Raw genomic sequence first — 19,751 nt, 5'->3', positions numbered from 1 at the left:
TTCTTTCACAAATATTGGATTAAAGAGGAATTTTGTTCATCCATGAAATCTGCTTTTCACTACAATAAACTTTCTTGCTATTATTTACATGCTTCTACTTGTGCAATTAATGGATAATTACCAAATTTCTGCAGCTATTTATAACACATTTGCTTACGGAACTGGCACTTTCAGTATATTAGTGGAAGAAGGGCCCAACTCCAACTCGTATTAAGACCTGTACCGTTGCTATGTAAACATCATATATAATTTTGAATGTATGTAATATTGTATGATCATGTATTAAAGGTCCCCTGAATATGAAAACATTCTGTCTATAAAACTTTTCCAAATATTAAGTTTTTTCTTAATATCTCAAAAACAGATTTGATGGAGTTGGGCCCTTCTTCCACTCAGGTATTCAATTGATCAGAGTTAATCACTTTGAAACCCATACTCCCCCTGTATTATGGCTTTACCTGTATCTTCCACAACTGGAGTGAGTATTTCAAATGGAAGTTACCTAATTGTCTATTCTAGTCAAAACTTGTACTCCCTCTGTGGAAGACTTTAGCCAAATCTTCCACAGGGGTGGTGTGGATTTCAATAGCCCAATATTCTTGTATCTTTTGTGATCCATAGATCACATTAAAAGAAATGTGCACATGATCAGTTATCAACATGGCTATGATGGCGTGTGCCTAGAGGATCCCGGTCAATGAGAAAGTATAAGCCTTTTTGAAATATGGCGGGCATAAAAGGAGAGGGTGTACTTTGGTTTGAGTAAACTTTTGTCAGCTAAGAAAGCATACAAAGGTTTATTCAAACCAAAGTACGCCCTCTCCTTTTGTGTTCGCCATACTTCAAAAAGGCTTATTATTTTGGCAGTCTCGTGTCCATTTGAACAAAATTGACCTTTTTTAAACATACTTCATAATCTCATGCAAAAATGATGCATACGATTTTGTAAAAATGCCAAGTATGCTATCAATAATGACATTGTCTGTTATGTGCAATAGGAATACCCATTATGTGACATTTATGCCAATTGCAAGCAAATCAATCAATAGTAATGCACCTGTTGTCTGTGATGTCTATTTGCAGGTTCCGTTGTGTTGACTCATCTCATCCTGATCATAAAGGTTTAGCAGGTGCACCTGCATTTGGGCTTAATCTCAATCTTGAAGTCAGTGGGACAGTAGCAGTAGGGGATACAGTCTATGCTTCATACTAAGATATGCATGTACTTGGTGAGAAGTGCCAGCTCAGATTCTAGATGAATACCAAAGAATGAAAAGTAATCAATGTTAACTCGGCCTTTCTCGATCCTGTTTCCTCTCCGGCTGGGACAACTTTCTCTACAACGGGTGTTTTGTCCACTCAAGATCACCAGACTGGTTACACCAGGCCTCAGCCTGAATTTGGCTGGTTTCTGTTTGCACACTATGGAACCTAAATAAAAGCATAATACTGTGAATCAGAAACTTGACACACTCATATGCGGCCTGCCATTGGGGACTCCAACACACGTTGGTCAAGTGTCACCTACACGATCAGCATAGTTTACTACCTGGTTAGTTTCATATGCACTAAGTGACCCAGTGTTCCAATTAAATGGACGACAGCATTATGGCAGCTTACATGGGTTTACCAACTACTCGCTTGACTACCGTATTCGTTCCAATAAGCACCCATGCCCCAATAAGCACCCACCCATTTTCAATTTGCTAAAGGGTACCATTAATGTTGAAGTGACAGATAGACGTCGATACAGTGAAATAGCTGGAGGAAAACAAGTCCTGTGTAAACTTGCAATACATTTTTTGCATCAGAAAAGCTACTAGAACGTCTCAGGACCCTTTTATAACGTATGTGAATTTGTTTCTAATAAATGCCCCTTGCAAATTAAGTAAATCAGGTGAAAAATAAGCGCCCACCCAAAATGACTTTGTTAAGCGCCCTGGGCGCTTATTGGAATGAATACGGTACATTACATGAAGTATTCATAGTAATCCCATTCTTAGGACTATCATATTTTTGCTGATATAGTCTATTTGGCTTGCTCAAGACAGTAGTGGCTGTATGTGATACATGTGCGATCAGTGATGGTTCATTTGTAGTGCCTGATGCAATGTGGAGCGACTGTTCCCTAGATACACTGCTTTTAATAGCACATGTGTCACATATGGATGCTTCTGTCTCTAGGAAGCCACATGGACTATAGTGTGAATTTCTCGTTTAGGAGGTGTTGTGTTAAAATATGGTCATGCATGTGTTTACACAAAAAACTTTTAACTGTTAGGAATTGGGAAGCCTAATATTTGAGTCTTCCAAGTACAAGCAATATTTCTATGTGTTAAGTACTTAATTCTCTGCAGGCCTGTAACCAGGAGGGCTGGGTGGACACCCCCCCCCCATTGCCAAAAAGTCCCCCTTTTTGACCAAATAAATCTCATTTGTGAGCATAACAAGCGAAAAAATAGTGGGTTTATATGCTTTTTTGGTCAAAAAAGGTCCAAATTTTGAAAAAAAAGTCCATTTTTTCAAAATCTGTCCCCAGTCCAAAAGGTCCAAATTTTGAAAAAGTCCACTTTTTCAAAATCAGCCCCCCCCCAATAAATCATGGTTACAGGTCTGATTCTCTATACGTAAATAATATACTTCAATAAAGAGATGATTTTAAGCATTTATACAGTGTTTATTTAATGTCTTAAAAAAGACTTAGATGGGTTTTTCTTGGTTTTTTTGTAATTTCAAAGCATTTCTCTCAAAGGAACAGTACTGTAACAGTAGCTCTTAACAGGTATCAGGTAACAGGTATCGGATATATGCAATATATCCATAGTAAATATATAATGTAGATTTCAGAATGTATTTATATATAATTATATCATTCGACTTTATTATCAGGTCTTCCACCGTTCCAATTGCTTGTGTTTAATCGAGGGGAGGGATGATACTCAAGACAAATGACCATAAGGGACCATTGTCATTTCGCCCACTTTTGAACCATGTCGGGAAATTTTCGAAATTTGGGGAACTCACTAGTTTATTGGAAAATCAGTATGGGTCAAATTTCAGTTTCAGTACTCAAACACCGGCCCGTGTATTTTGTGCACCCCCACCAATACCATTTCAGATACTAGAAAATGTACAGGGTTTGCAGCACAGGTTTGTGGTTTCATGGCTACTTAAATCCAGACGCACCCAATGATATATGAAGCTCCATTGTGGCATTGAAGAAGAAGGAGGGCGAGTTAGCGCAGCGGTAGTTCCCTCACTTTGCACCACTGAGGTCCCGGGTTCAAGCCCGGCACGCCCAAGGACTCATGTGCACTTGGTTTATCCCGATTCCATGCTCGCCTCGCAGGTTTTCTCCGGGATCTCCGGTTTCCTCCTGCTTTCAAAAAATTCGTGATTAGTTGTTTGGTTATCAAAACTTCCTTCACCCAATGGAATTTGGGGAGCTGCACAGATAATTGGTGGATGTTACAATCTTAGTGCGGATAGGTCTGCGCCTGAGGTTCGGCTGCAACTGGCCTAGATGATGCGATCTGATTGTGATGATTCACCATGGCAGCGAAATTACAGCGCTTTGAATCCTTCAAGATCTAGCTGGAAAAAGGCGCTATATAAATCCGAAATTTATTATTATTATTATAAGACATCAGTAATGTTGAGAATATCATTTGATATTAATATAAAGTGGAGTGATTACTGAATAGGGTGCAACTCTACTAGTCTCATTACAAGACTGCCCTGCCCCAACTATAAACCCTAACCTAAACTCCGAAACGAAGACTGAACTCAAGTCTAGCAAGTTGTACCCAGTTCGGTAATACCTGTATATCTGTATACGTCATGAATAAAACTGTCCCAGCAAACTGTCTAGTATCTACTACTATGGATATTTCAATACCGTATATTAAGAGGAAGTCCAGAGCAAGTAAGGTCTACATATTTTCCACTTTGGCCAAAGTTATACTGTTTGAATTAGAGATATAGCCTAAGAACCAAAGAATAAAAATGATTATTTTTTAACACGGTGTGCTGCCTGAGATTCAAAGCCCTACACAATGTTTTAGAGTAATTTTGATAACAAATTTAAATACACTAAACACCGTAACAATCAACCTCTTGCTTCGATGAAATAAACATCATTCATAACTTGTTAAATTAATAGTGATATATATTCTCTCAATCATGTTAGAAATGAGTATTATTATACTTGCTTGATTTGTAAAGTATATGACTATAATTATGTACATTCTTACTTAAAACTAAACTGGGTTCAATACAATTGCATTATTTTTGCATTTGACTCCATGCGGTGTCAATGCATGTAGTAATCTTGTTTAAGGCAGGATGGGGGGGGGGGCATGACCTAGGGGTGTTTGCACTCATATATTGAGACAAATAAAGTTAACTCCCAATGGTACGGGTTCTATAAGGGAGATCTCAGCATGGAAGTACCCCCCCCATAAAATTAACTTAAAATTAAGCCATATATAATAATTTCTTTCACCATAATAGTCTATCATTCATAAGTTATAAGGCTATCTTTCATAATTTAATAGCTTTTTGACAAGAATAGACCACCTTTTCATTTCTCAAGGAGGTTTTAACTGTGGTCAAGAAGAATTTTATTGAGATTTACGATTTTTGAAATAACATGCAAAAAGTGGGCAATTTTACTCGCTTTGAGACAAACTATTAAATTAAGATGGCCTAATATCATAATTCTTTCACCATTACTATGTATTTTGTTTTCTGTCGGTAATGTAATTGCTCAAACAAAACATTAATATGTCAATCGATTGATTTTTAGGAATTAATGATCAGGGTTCATATTTGTCATTCTTTTCAAAATTATAGGCCATATTTATAAAATTAATATGGTCATGGAAATAAAATATTGTGCTTACAGTTTATATATCTTGTGTGTGTTTATATTTATTATGTTATCATGACCCTATTATCTATTTATTTCACATCACCCACCAGTTCCACTTGAATGAGAGATGGTATGTGTCATCTCATAGATATTGTGTGTGTTGATGCTAAGGACCATTGATGTCAGGATTTTAAAAAATCAATATAATTGGTCACTCAATATCGATAAATCCATTATACTCTCAACTTTATGTGCATCATGCCATTTGGACTCACAAATGCGCCAGCCACCTCCCAGCAACTTATGGAGAGCTATGCCATTTGGACTCACAAATGCACCAGCTACCTTCTAGCGACTTATGGAGAGCTATGCCATTTGGACTCACAAATGCACCAGCTACCTTCCAGTGAGCTATACCATTTGAACTCACTAATGCACCAGCTACCTTCCAGCAACGTATGGGGAGCTATACCATTTGGACTCACAAATGCACCAGCTACCTTCCAGCAACTTATGGAGAGCTATGCCATTTGGACTCACAAATGCACCAGCTACCTTCTAGCGACTTATGGAGAGCTATGCCATTTGGACTCACAAATGCACCAGCTACCTTCCAGTGAGCTATACCATTTGAACTCACTAATGCACCAGCTACCTTCCAGCAACGTATGGGGAGCTATACCATTTGGACTCACAAATGCACCAGCTACCTTCCAGCAACTTATGGAGAGCTATGCCATTTGGACTCACTAATGCACCAGCAACCTTCCAGCGACTTATGGAGAGCTATGCCATTTGGACTCACAATTGCACCAGCAACTTATGGAGAGCTATGCCATTTGGACTCACAAATGCACCAGCCCCCTTCCAGCAACTTTTGGAAAGCTATGTCATTTGGACTCACAAATTCACCAGCTACCTTCCAGCAACTTATGGAGAGCTATGCCATTTGGACTCACAAATGCACCAGCTACCTTCCAGCAACCTACATGTATGGAGAGCTATGCCATTTGGACCCACTAATGCACCAGCTACCTTTCAGCGACTTATGGAGAGCTATGCCATTTGGATTCACAAATGCACCAGCTACCTTCCAGCGACTTATGGAGAACGATGTCATTTGGACTCACAAATGCGCCAGCTACCTTCCAGCGAATGGAGAGAGATGTCATTTGGACTCACAAATGCGCCTGCCACCTTCCAGCGACTTACTGAGCTCAATTTCAGCCCTTTTCCCCTGATTTTTTGATACTTTTTTATTATTGGAATCTTGGATATATTTATTTTCATAAAAAAGTGATATTGGTAATATCAATATTATTAGATGGTTCATATATTGATTATTATCGATATATCGACGGTCCTTAGTTGATGCCTAAACATAACCCTGTCACTCAAATGGAAGTGGTGGGTGTATGAAGTATAGATAATACTAAAGTCTGTATGCCTTCCTCAAGGCAGTAAAGTAAAATCAAATTGTGTAATTTTCTCAAAAACCTACCTGTTATGCCAGTTGGATTCCCTGCATCATTTCCTTTCTCGGACAGTATTTTTATATACTTATCATCATTATGTTCAGAGATACAATGAAAAACAATTTCTCAATACTGCTTCGAAGAAGGCATGCGGAGTGTAATAGTTCAATGTCAATTTGAATGTCAATAGAGTTTTCAAAAATATTTTTGAATGTTTTTAAAACATTTTATACCTTTTATATATCCAATATTTAAACGTTTCTGGAAAACGTTATGTGTCGTTAATCGTGCAGTTTGAATCCATTTCGTCCTCATGTGTGGCTGTTGGTGTTTTTCTGGTCCATTTCTGCTTGAAGCACTCGCATACGTAAATTAACTTGGTCCCAATCCATGTATGCGCCTTCTAAATGGCGATTAGTGGTCTCAGTAACTTTGAAGTCAGCTCTTCCATGCAGCACTCGGTAATTATTAATGCAGATTATGTCACCTTTATTAAAATAAGAGCATTAATTTGTAAATTATTTGTTATGAGAATTCAAATTGCTTTCATAAATTGTTAATTGATTTTCCACAGTTAATTTTGTCTTTGTATTTACTCTCTCCATTCGGGTGTTAACTACAGAGGACAAGTTTTAATTTTTATGTTTGAATCAAATTTCAGAATCCAATTTGTTTCTTTTTTTCCCCATCCTTTCTCTCCTTGTTCAGCGCTTTGATAAATTTTAAAGGCGCTTTATAAATACCTTTATGTATATGTATATCCATATTTGGAATCGGCATGAAAAAATTACATGCAAATGAGTACAAACATGCAAGCTTAGTATTGATTCAGTTGATCTTTGAAGATAGCTCTTGATATTTTGAGATAATATCTCAAAACTTGTACTTTTTATGTTGAAACCCATGTAAATATAATTCATGAGAAAGAAGTTTACCAACCCAAAGTGTTACAATTAAACAAGACAGCAAATAAACACAAATCCCAAACTGCATATAACCCAACTTGAAAAAAATGCAAGGAAATGTGACAGCATGGGATTCGAACTCACAACCCTCTGATCTCTAGATGGGCGCTCTGCCAATTAGGCTACCAGCTCCCACTGATAAATGGTAGTTAAAACTGGGTACTAATTTAGGCAGTCGATGTATACTCTAGGCTATTTGTTGTCTTTTTTTAGTTGTAACACTCACATACAAAGTACTTAAATGAAGTAGTCGGAGGTTTCTTACAAGAAAACCCTAAGACATTTTGGTCTTATGTTCGCCTCATGAAAACTGAAAACATCAGCATCCCTCCTCTGAAATTTGACGGCAAATTGCATGCCACTGACAGAGCCAAAGCATGTCATGTGCCTTGAACTCTCAGTTCAAATCCGTGTTCAACATTGAATCTCCAGTTGATATACCAAGTAAAGTACATATACCAAGTAAAGTACATATCCAGACATCAGTTGCCTTGAAATAGTTTAGCTCAACGAGTTGCTATAAGAAGTTCACTACTGAAGACTGAAGACTTGGGTTGGTAAACTGTTCTTTCTTTCTCTTGAAGCCTATGGCTAGCACGCAGAGAGTTAACTACAACATAAAAATGGTATGTAATGTTCAAAGGTGACAACTCTGTAGTCCATAGGTTCCCTAGTCCAAATACGAAGGTTCGCTAGTCCGAACACAACTATTTGCTTATCCGAATTCTGAAAAAGGTTTGCTAGTCGGAATATCGGGTTCTCTAGTCCGAGGGTTCGCTAGTCCGAATAATAAATAAGGTTCTCTCGTCTGAATATAGAATAAGGCTCGCCAACCCTAACCTTAACCCTAACACTTATTCTATATTCGGACTAGAGAACCTTCGGATTAGTGAACTTAATTTGGTTTTCAGACTAGAGAACCTTCGGACTAGCGACCCTTCAGACTAGAGAGAAGTCTTGTGTTCAAATATAACACTTACCTCCTTGTAACTTGTATTTAAACCGGTTGACCGGATCATGAAGTTTACCTTGAAACAGTTTAAGTGCTTCATATATTGCTGAAACTGTTGAGACTGGGACTCGAAGCATTGGTGTTCGGCCATGATCAGCCATCACTACTTGAGAAATCTGTCCATGATTATCAAGTCTGATTTTAGAAATAGAAGAATGAAGAAGACAATATAATGTACATTAACTTTTATCATTTTCTTTTATTAGGTCTTTTGTGAAGTTTTATTATTATTATTATTATTATTATTATTATGAAATACCAAATTACCAAATCTGTTCTCATGTCATCTTACTCAATCTTCAACTCAAGACATGAGCCAAAGTGGAATGTCCAAGAAGTCATATAACTTTTTTTCTCACCGCCATGATGTATTTCCTCATTGTTTATGTGTATATTTGCTGTTTGTAATTGTGTTTACCATTGCCTGAGATCGGTATGGATCTTAGTTGATCTTGGGGTTATATGTTCTTCTTCTTTTGTTAATAACGATGATTAAATAAAAATACCAGCGTTGTTTGTTTTATGTACCTGCAGTAAGCACAAATTTATGTTTTTAGTTGAGTTATATGAAGATCAAAAAATGTTTTATCACATTTTATATGATAAAACACAACATTTTAAAAATTGTTAAAATACTTTGGCAAACATGGAAAAATGGTTAATGTTGGAATGTTTTATAACCTATGATTTATGACTATGGAGAGATGAGATTTGGAACAGTGGAATCGCGGCAGCAGCGTCCTGAACCAACACTGAACAGGCACCAGAAGGAGATCAGTAGGCTGAGGAAGGAGTTAAGAGCACTGAAGCATCGATGGAAGAAAGTTGAACCAGAAGAAAGACCAGGACTGACACGTCTCCGTGAACAAGGAAGAACTAAGCTCATTTTACTCTGGTGTGCAGATCACAAAAGAAGAAGAGTAAGAAAAGAAAGCAGTCCAGGAGATGATCCTTCTTTACAAATCCTCACCATTTTACGAAGAGGCTCTTTGAGCAAAGCAAGAGTGGAGAACTTAGTGTCCCACAGGAAGAGCTAGAGGACCATTTGAAGGAAACCTATTCGGACCAGCAACATTAGGTTCCAATGCCTAACATCGCAGGTTTAGTGAAGCCAACTCAACTACATGTAGGTGTTAAATTTGAACTTGCGCAACCAAAACTGGCTGAAGGCGAGAAGTTCATCAACAAAGTACATTAGATCAGCTTCTGAACCTGGCCCAAATGGTGATCTTAAAACATTCCTGTGGAGGTTGCTGCGAGTTGTATGGAGGCAGGATGTGGTCCCTCTGTCATGGAGTACTGCAGAAGGTGTTTACATCCCATGCTCCAGTACATTGTGCCCGTTCTGTCCCATCTCACTGCTGAATGTAGAAGGACAGATTATGTTTGGAATCTTAGCAGAGAGAATTTTGTCATTTGCGCTTGAGAACGGTTAACGTTTTGTGAATACATCAGTACAAAAGACTGGAATACCTGGGTTCCCAGGGTGCCTAGAGCACACCAGTATGATATGGCATACCATACAGGAACCCCAAGAAGTTGAGAAGGGATCTGGGTGTAGTATGGCTCGATCTGGCAAATGCTTATGGTTCTGTTCCACATGCACTGAGTTTGCCATGGAATTCATATGGATTCCTGAGAAGGTGAGAACTCCATCACGCAGTATTACAGTGATTTTGCGGGTTTCAACGACACAGTACACAGCCACATGGCAGAGGCTGGAAGTTGGAGTACCAATGGGATGTGCAATTTTTCCAATCCTGTTGCTGGCAATGGAAGTCGTCATTAGAGCTGCAGAAAAAGCAGGAACTGGTGTTGAATTGAAAAGTGCAGAAGAACTACCACCAATACGAACATTCATGGATGACCTTACCCAGGTGAAGCAATCCTATGTAAGCTTGAGCAGCTTATGGAGTGGGGAAGGATGAAGTTTAAGACTAAGAAATCGAGGACCAAGAAGTTGAGGAGCCTTGTACTCAGACGAGGAAAGCTGACTGACTTCCATTTCACCCTTTCTGGAGAGGAGATCCCCAACTATTCAGGAACAACCAACAACAAGCCTTGGGCGTTGGTACACAGAGAAACTGAAGGACACAAAAGTCAAAGAGACAGCACAGCAAGTCAATGAAGGTCTTGAAGCCATTGATAAATGACAACCCAGCTGAAAACTGAAGGTTTCAGTCGCAACGTCGGTTCGTCCGTCAAAAATAGGTATGTCTGGTTGACCAGATTTAAATCAAATCTTAATTGATAAATGCAGCTTGCCCAGAAAGTTGAAACTGTGGTGCTTGTACTAATATGGTCTCATGCCACGGATCATGTGGCCACTCACAATCTACGGGGTAGCAATAACTGACGTAGAGGCAAGAGCAGAAGATCAACAACTTTGTCAAGAAGTGGCTTAAAGCTCCACGCAGATTAACAAACATCGCAATCCACAGCAGCTGCACCAAGTTGGCTTTATGAAGAGTTCAAGTTAGTCAAGGCAAGATCATTTATGACCCTGAGAGGCTCAAATGACCCAGTAATCAATAACACCCAGCTAGATGTTAGGTCAGGGAGAAAATGGACAGCCAACTTATCAGTTGAGGAGGCAGGGTCAAGACTAAGCACAAGGAGATGGTTGGTGCTACCCAGCTAAGCCGTCAGGGGCTTGGTTGGACTACACACAAATGGTGGTCGTCTTCTTCAGACAAGGAACGCTGAGAGCTAGTTTCGCGGGAGATAAGAGAGGCAGAAGAGGAGAAGAGACTGGTAGGTCAAGCTAAATAGACACTTGGACAGTGGGAGAGTGTTTAACAATGCATTATGTCTTGGAGACAGACAAGACATGTTGCGTTGACAAGACAGACTGACTGTAATGCGTGTGCAAAGAAGGATACTTTACAACATATTCTGAGTGCATGTACACCTGCTCTTGCAAGGCGTATGTACATCTGGAGGCATAACAACATCCTCGGAGTGATAGTGGAGGCAGTCAAGCTGCAAGTTGATCAAAATAATGTTTCACAAGCTGCAACCAACATCAAGCGCTACATATCATTAAGGCTCTCAGTCCAGGTCATACAGTTCCAGTTCAAGATCGAGCATCCTGACAAAAAAGGATTTCCAGGAGAGATATTAGAGACCTTGCGAAATGGAGTTAGAAACCACAAACTTTAACGTCTAGAGGATTATAGAGGATTATGTATTCAAAACCACTCTGCCATTAAAGCCGCTTGAAGTTAAAGTTAACGCGAGAATCTATAGTGTGCCGTAAATTATGATGAAATACGTCATAATTTAGAACAATAGTTTGCCTATTTCCTCATAGACTACATAATTACCACTTATGTATTATCCAGTTAATAGACCAATTATTGGAAATCTAATTTGGTTTGGTAAAAAACATGCTACATGTTGCTGAAAATTATTGATTGAATTAGATCAAAATAATTTTTGTTCCAAACGTCACACTTGTTATATACTTTTGTGTGTGCTCATGGCGTACACCAAATCAGTTTGCGGAACCAAGTTTTTAGCTTGACTTCAACGCCAAGGGGATTAAGTTCCCGTAAAATGGTCTGGTTTTACTTGAGCCAGCAGTGTACGATACTTCTGGAAGAGTAAAGCAGGTGCATAACATTTTTATATATAACATGTCATAGGTTGTGCCTGGTAAGAGAGAGAGAGGGGGTAGGGAGGAGGAGAGGGAGGGCATTGGAAGTGGACAGGGAGCTGCTTTGCTGGTAGCCAGGGGGGGCTCCCCGTGGGACATCTTGTCTTCCTTCTTGACCCTCCCTTTTGGATGCTGGCCGCCGTGATATTTTACGCTTTTAGGCCTTTTTCTGCCATTTTAAGCCCATTTTTTTTTTTTTTTTCCTTTGAGAATCGGCCCACGCCTTCCTAACAGAAAAACCCTGACAAAATCACTGGGGAGGGGGAAACAGGAGTGCGAGTGGGTAATTATAGGAGGGTCAAGTTTGAGAGAGCGAGTACAGATAGAGGGGAGAAGGAGAATGGAGAATGTAGGGAAGGGGAAACAGGAGGAAGGGGAGAGAGATTCAGAAGGAGGGAAAGAAATAAAGAATATGTATTTCATTAGGCTTTGCGAAGTAAATTGGAATATGGAATTGACAAAGCTGACGAGCCTTTATTAAATAATATTATATATATATAGGCCTATAACTATCGTAAGAATATTAATTGAAACGTATAGGGCCTAGCTAGTTTCAAAATAATATGATAAGGAGATTAACGCTGGGTCCGGACATAATCCATGTTGAGTGGTATCGCGAGTTCATTCATGTTTACTCAAACGAAGCTCTTAAGGTAGAGTCTTTTGTCTTTAAGTGGGACTATAACCACTTGACTAAACAAAAGAGAGACATTTGGATGTAGTCGGTAACAAGCTCTTACACATGCCCTTCTTTTGAACGCACATTGATACACATGTCCCGAGTTTAAGCGACAAGACGCTGTTGTTGCAGTAACCAACCATACGTTCGCGTTGGAGTAAATTTGAGCAAGAAATCCAATCGATATTTCTGAAGTTGCCGTTCCAGTTAAAGTAACTTCATTCCGCAAGGTCTCTATTGACCATTGCACTCGTCCAGATATGGTCATATAAAATATGGTCATATGGTCAGAGGCTGGAAAGGAAGTGATCATTGGAGAGTTGACTGTCCCATGGGAAGACAACACTGGTGAAGCTCATCATTGACCAAGTATTCAGAATTGAGAGCAGAATGCAAGGACAAAAGTTGGAAGGCTTCCTGCTACTCCTTTGAAGTCAGTTGCCATGGTTTTGTTGCACACTCTTTCCAACAGTGGTTGCGTGATCTAGGCTTCAACAGAAGAGAGATAAAGTCAGTTAGCAGGGCATCGTTAGAGGCTGCAGAATCAGGATCGTCTAGTGTGGTCCAAGTACATTCAAAGGAGTAGATAATCTGAAAGTACATCATCAGTATCCTCAGCCAGATCAGGCAGGTCAGCTAGCCATATCTTTTACTTGTTCTCATTTCATCATATCAACTCCAGTTAGCTAAGGCTAAGTGATTCCAGCTGCATGGTAGGGTTAGAGGCGCTGGACCCCGTCTGCTTACTACAGACTAGTTTGGTCATGGGGGGTACATATACACAGATCTCCTTTTGACGGTGAAGGCGAATCCCATGGACAAAGCGCCTTGTTTTGTCAAGCTGACATAGTATGGGTGCTAACTGGTGTTTGATCTCTTTTGGTTGGCTGGCCTGTGCCCGATACATTTTCTGAGAAGCAGATTATTTATTTAGCAGCAGATGCTAGAAGCATAGTTTTAGTTTTATTAGTAGCTCACCACCATAATGAGAATGCCGAAACTCCCCAAGACATGTGGCAATCAACTGATGATCCCGCTGGTGAAAGCACAAGACAATTTTCATCTGTGGTCTTTGTGTACATTTAACAACTGATATCTAACATTTAAACTTTTTCAGTAAAACGTGTGTTGTGTTTGCTGGGTATGTCATGAGATCATTGGTGGGTAAAAATCATTATCATTCAACAAAATAGATCCAGATTGAATAATCTGGGAAAACTTATTTAAGAAAATCAATCAAAAGTAGTTATAATTGGAGCAGAAAATTGCTACCTATACTATGACCAAAATTCTGAGCAGTGGCATTGCTATATAGTGTGTGTGTGGGGGGGGGGCTACTTGGTCGTCATGGTCCGTCGGTACATCAATGGAGGACGGTTTATCACTGCGTCGCGGGTACACGACGGTTTCCAGGCCATGTGTACGTACCGACGGTCCATATTAACAAACTTCGGCAAAATATGTGACGCCAAAATGTTTTCATAACCTTCATATATCCCGACATTTAATGTTATTAAAACGTTTTTACCAAACCAAAACCAAAAACGTAACCTGTTTAAAACGTTTTAAAACAGAGGAATGGAAAGCTTTCGACGTACACAAGCCCAACAGGAAGCAAATACCAATTGGACTATGTTCTGGTTCAGAAATAGTAGAAGAACAGCTTGTTGAATGCTGAAGCCTATAGCACCTTTTCTAGCAGGATCTGATCTTATCTATCAGCAAGGATTAGACTAAGTCTAAGAAAGAGTAAGGCTTTGTCAAGACAGAAACACGACTGGAGGGTTCTATGTTCAAACACCAAGCAGCAATACCCAATTGTGGTACACAACAGATTCCAACCTCTAGAAGATATTGATGAAACTGGGACAGAGCGATATGAGAGATTTATAAGCGCCACTACAGAAGCAACAGAGAAGGTAATCCCTGTTAGAAAGAAAATCAGGAAGGCGTGCTTCTCAAGTCATCATAGAGTAACAAAAACTGACTGAAAATCAAGGATGCTTATGAGACATATCAAGAAAGCACAACCGAGGACGACAACAGACTCAGTTATAATCAGGCAAAGTCTGAATTAGCAGGGAGCATATAATCAGGCAATAGAGGATGACCTCAACATCAAGCTGAGAGAAGTTGAAAAAGAACATGACATCTGTAAGCACAGTCACGAGTTGGAGACTGAGTAATGACATTACAGGAAGAAAATCGTCAATGAGAGGCCAGCTGAAGGGTGATACTCAGAAGGAAAGGGATCATGCATCATTTCAAAGATCAACCAGTTCCTCAGATATAGAGGAAGAAGACGACGTATAATAGAGCCCATCGCAGGTGATCTCACAATTAAGGTTGCTCCTTTTAGCCATGAAGAATATTCAAAGGCAAAGACAGCAATAGTAGAAGGGAAGAGTAGTGGAGAAGATGGCATCCCAAAAGAAGTCTTAAAGAGATGTGAATTGGACGACCTGGGGCAAGAGTTTTGCGACGATGAATTGCTGAAAGAAAGAATGTCTACCCAGTGGTCCGTTCTGAATATAATCCCAATACCAAAAGACTACCAAAGTCAGGAGACCCAAGTCAATGAGGTAACTACCGTGGCATCGGCCTATCCTCAATAGTGGCCAAAAATTTCAATAGGTTGATACTCAACAGGATAAGACCTGAAGTTGATAGAATTCTGAAAAACAATCAGAATGGCTTTAGAGCAGGGCGAAACTACTGTCAGCCACATACTGGCTTTTAGAAGGATACTAGAAGATGTGGAGGCCAAAAATCTAGCGCTATAATAATATTCGTTGACTTCAGAAAAGCCTTTGACACTATTCACCGAGGCTAGATGCTACAGATCCCCATAGACATAGTCTATGTAACACCAAAACAAATTGTGGATGCTGTTGGAAGGATATACAAGAAAACCAGAGCCAAAGTGATGTCTCCTGATGGGGATACAGAGCTGTTTGACATCCTAGCAGGTGTTCTGCATGGTGATAAGATAAAAGAAAGGACACCCTTCGCTGGACACTGCTTCAGGAGTAAGAGCAAATATGTCGCCAAACTGATTAATTGGACACCCAATCATGGACCAAGAAACCACCACCCCTTACATATGTAGATGTACTACTGTAAGCATCTGATTCTAACCTGGGAACGACGAATGGTTCGGGAAAATCACTCGAAATAAGCAAGTAAGTAAGCAAAACGTTTTTAAAACGTTTTGTGTTGCTGGGTATACTTACTGTATGACAGAGTGCCTTGAAACGGTGTGATACCTTCCATGATAATCGGTCGAATGTCCTTTGTCAAAGTTCTCAAATATGGTTGTTGTGAGTAGCTTGAATGCTTCAGGATTTTCACGCTTGAGTTCTTCAGCAGCTTTGAAGCCATCTGACAGGAGACTCTCTCCGCCTTCACTAGCTGATTCAATACAATGAAGCATCATAAGCTGCAATAATCAAGATTGATGTCAGTAAATTTAGGTTCGATTTCCTTCCAAGTAATAATTTTGTTATTCATTACCCAGGATGGACTGTTACATTTAAAATCCACACTACCCCTGTGGAAGATTTAGTAAAAGTCTTCCACAGAGGGAGTATGAGTTTCGAATAGAATAGACAATTGGATAACTTCCATTTAATATACTCACTCCAGTTGTGGAAGATATAGGTAAAGCCATAATATAGGGGGAGTATGGGTTTCAAAATGATTAACCCTGACCAATTACATTTGAAAACAAAGGCCTACTCCCTCTGTAAGAGATATTTCCAAAATCTTCCACAGGGGTAGTGTGGATTTCAACTGGAATAGCCCAATGCTGAAATAATATTGATAACAAGGGTTTCTGTCCATTGTAACTTAAGCCAAAATAACAAGGTAAAGTGAAAGTAACACCACTGGCTATTTTGGCCGTTTAACGTGGAGCTCTAGAGGGGGGGGGGCCTTGGGGCTTAAATAATAATTATGGTCCGGTACACATGAGTGATACTGTGATGGCGGTCTTGCTCATGGTACCAAGGGGTACCAAGTGACTTCTTTGTTCATCTCCTTTTTCGATTTTTCTTTCCCTTCCAATAGCAAAAACAATGGGTTAGGGTAAATTACTTCGAGGCGTTTTACGATTATCCCCAGTATATATTAAAGATTTTGGAAAACAAGAACATGCACTGATACGGGCACTGATACAGCAAACAACGTTCTTATAAATCAATCTGTAATTGAACCCAAGACAAAAATAACGTCTCAAAAAAGTTGTCGGCTGGACGGACTTATACCGTCGGGATAGACGGTCCATTAAAGGGGTGTAACCGATCGACAACCTCGTCCCCGTTTTTTCTTCATCAGGCTGAGTTTGGTACAGACGAAAATGTCATATTTCTTTACCCAGTGAAATTTAACGCCAATGCAACTCAACATGCATTTGGAAACATATTGTTTTGATATTGGTAGGCCTCAATGCGGGCTTCAATGTAAGATTGAAAACAGAACATGAATAAAAATTGTAGGCCCTATTATTATGTCCAGACGGTGACACGGTGTACAATGTATTTGTTTAAATTTATATTTACCCCTGGTGGTCTCTGAACGTAAGTTAGGTCCGTATGTAATGGCAGGAACCCGGCATTGTAAGCAACATTGTAGTGGTGGGAGCCATCTGGAGAATACCTTGTATGGACCTTCCAGATCAGACTGAAAATAAATACAAAATTAGTGCATGGTATTAGAAGAGAATGATGATGTACGTATACTTTGATCAGCTCGTAATCGGCGGGAATTATTAGGCTTTTAGCAACTACGCCAAAAAGTAGACCCATCCTCATTACATAATAACACTGATTCATTTTATCCTCCTTTTCCAGGCATGAGAATAGCTTTTTGAAAACTGCCTAAAAAGCGCGTGAATTCGGCCTTAAAAGGCCCAAAACAGGCTGAAAAAAAAAATTGGACAACAAAGCCTGAAAATTCTCATGCCTGTTTTCGTAATTGTGTAGCCCTAAACATGTATCAGAGAAGGTGTTAGAACATTTTTCACTTCTTTCAACTCAAGGTTGTCTGGTTGTCAATATATTATTTTAAAAAAACGGCCTTCACTCAAGTATTCTTTATTACCAACTTCTATTTTCAACTTTGTGGCATTTAGAATAGTGGAAAACAAGATAAAATAGATGAAGTGGTGGTTGGCTCTATGAAGGGGGGGTGTGTGTGTGTGTTTATTGGTTTTCATTCAACCAGACAATCCAAGGATGTCTAAATTTCCGCCAATATTTTATTTTTATCTTCTACCGTGAAAGCCGTGTGAAAGTTTTGCTCGGACTCCTTGGTTGAGACCAGGGGTCGATCGCCTCTCTTTCACATTTCGCTCAAACCATCAATGTTGTGATTGAAGAGTAAGCCTATTCGGGTAGTCGCAGCGTTTATTTTTTAACATGCCCAGATGAATGAGAGTCTACACAGTTTGAAGGGAATGCGCACATTTTTATTGCGCCGGTCAGTGCAACCAACTCAGATTTTCTGATAGATTCGATCACCTTTAGGGCCCGGGCTTAAGGCCTATACCATGTAAGCTCGTGTAGGCCCTAGTAAACCTGAACTATGAAACCAACTGCTCATTTGCGCCCATCTCAATTTAGAGCTCTTCATTTTAAAGTAATTATTGCGCAAATTTAAACCTCCCGTAGTCCGACGAGTAGGACCTTTTTTCCAAGTTATCAGACTATACTCAGCTCAGCTATGATCACTCTTATGGCGCAAGAAAAAAAAACAGCCTCCTACTCGTCGGACTAAGCTCCCGGCGCCGAAACGCAATTAACTGCAATTCTGCCGCATCGCGGTTTTTGTTTGTTTTTTGCATAGCCTACATTCGCAAAAATGCGGGGCAAATTCGAAACCCCCTTTTTAGAGCAAGTACAACGGGAGTTTTGTATACAGCAGAACGCCGACGTACTATTGACCCTAAATATAAATATCATGCCCTTCATCCCTTCATGATTCATGAATCATGCCCTTACCCGTAATGACTCGGTTGGAGAAAGTTAACCCTATCTCCAATTTTCCGCAGCTCATTTTCGTTCTTCGGGGCGTTGACAATAAGTGCAATGCCAAGTTCTTTCAAGTCAGTCATCCAATTCAATAGAGCCTCATCACTGGAAACTAGGTCGTTGAATTGGTATTTTTTCAGCTGTTTGTCTCCAACCTCCGAACCCCAATACCGCAAATTGGGGTCTAAGATCCCGTCTGATCGTGGAGATGAATCAAACTTATATTTGCGAAGCCAATTGGATTCGTACTGACTCTGGTGACCATCTGACCATCGTATATCTATCAGATTGGACGAAGAGCTAGATTCCATGGAATCAATGACTTCCAAAGATGTCGGGTTCAAATCCAAATCCAAATTGAACACTGATTTACCAGGTTGCGTCGATAGACCAGACTTGTGCCAACAGACAGTGCGGCATTGACAGTTATCTCTCAACCACACGTATGGGTACAGTTGAGTGTCACCATCTTCCCACTCCACAGTTAAGGTTTTGTCATCTTGGTTTTGAACGGCATTTGAGATCATTACATTTGCCATGACCAGTAGGTCCCCCATTTAATGAAAGTCTCAACTAGTACAACACCAGTTATGATACTCGAAGTGGAAATGCACATTTCCGAGGTCAAAATTAACTGAGTTTTTTCCTTCACTATCTATGCCCTGTCCAAGGTCCATTTATAATTCGATTGAATGTGCAGCAGGTATATCATAGATAATGTTGTTTCAAACCAGGGAAGTGCCCTGATACAACTACTACGTTTGAACAGGGAAGTGGCACTTCCCTGGTTGTATTGATCAGCTTGATTCTGTAATTACAACATCTGAGGTCATTAAAGGCCCATTCAGTGATTTGCTCATCCGTACGATCGTAAAAATCATATAAATTCAGATTTTGGTACCTTTGTCATTGTCATAGATGTACTACATAGCCTGTCAGTGGTTCAGCCGAAAGCCGTATATTTAAAACAAAAATAAGGAATTTATATGGATCTGTAATTTAGATACTGACAGTATCTAAAGTAGCTACATGTATTCGAATGGGGCTTCAACTTCGTCAA

At 39.7% G+C, this 19,751-nt stretch overlaps 2 protein-coding genes across 3 annotated transcripts in view; one reads left to right on the top strand and one right to left on the bottom strand.

Annotated features, from left to right (window-relative positions):
- LOC140153585 (mitochondrial amidoxime reducing component 2-like) overlaps positions 1-3,309 on the top strand; it is a 55,526-nt gene extending 52,217 nt beyond the window's left edge. The window contains exon 7 of one of the 2 annotated variants that reach the window (XM_072176365.1): positions 1,084-3,309. In XM_072176365.1, the coding sequence (XP_072032466.1) occupies positions 1,084-1,213 (130 nt within the window). In that variant the 3' untranslated portion in view covers positions 1,214-3,309. The remainder of the gene's footprint in view (positions 1-1,083) is intronic. The other variant, XM_072176364.1, reaches the window with a different exon arrangement.
- Positions 3,310-6,629: 3,320 nt separating this feature from the next.
- Positions 6,630-19,374, bottom strand: LOC140153584 (gamma-butyrobetaine dioxygenase-like). The gene is made up of 5 exons (XM_072176363.1): positions 18,662-19,374; positions 17,222-17,342; positions 15,896-16,101; positions 8,294-8,460; positions 6,630-6,835 (listed from the first exon to the last, which is right to left on the bottom strand). The coding sequence occupies exons 1-5, from the start codon at positions 19,246-19,248 to the stop codon at positions 6,660-6,662; spliced, it is 1,257 nt and encodes a 418-aa protein (XP_072032464.1). The 5' UTR covers positions 19,249-19,374; the 3' UTR covers positions 6,630-6,659.
- Positions 19,375-19,751: the final 377 nt, after the last annotated feature.

This window comes from Amphiura filiformis, chromosome 5, assembly GCF_039555335.1.
Source record: "Amphiura filiformis chromosome 5, Afil_fr2py, whole genome shotgun sequence".
Lineage (NCBI taxonomy): Eukaryota > Metazoa > Echinodermata > Ophiuroidea > Amphilepidida > Amphiuridae > Amphiura > Amphiura filiformis.
The sequence above is the reverse complement of the archived record's forward strand: the minus strand, read 5'-3'. Positions and strand labels throughout refer to the sequence as shown.

What these genes read in the sequence shown, in the direction of transcription:
- LOC140153584 (XM_072176363.1), bottom strand. Translation starts at nt 19,248, where the DNA reads ATGGGGGACCTACTGGTCATGGCAAATGTAATGATCTCAAATGCCGTT. An exon ending in CTCCAACCGAGTCATTACGG is followed by an intron (nt 17,343 to 18,661) that starts GTAAGGGCATGA and finishes ATTTATTTTCAG; the next exon opens with TCTGATCTGGAAGGTCCATA. An exon ending in TAAATACAAGTTACAAGGAG is followed by an intron (nt 6,836 to 8,293) that starts GTAAGTGTTATA and finishes ATTTTAATAAAG; the next exon opens with GTGACATAATCTGCATTAAT.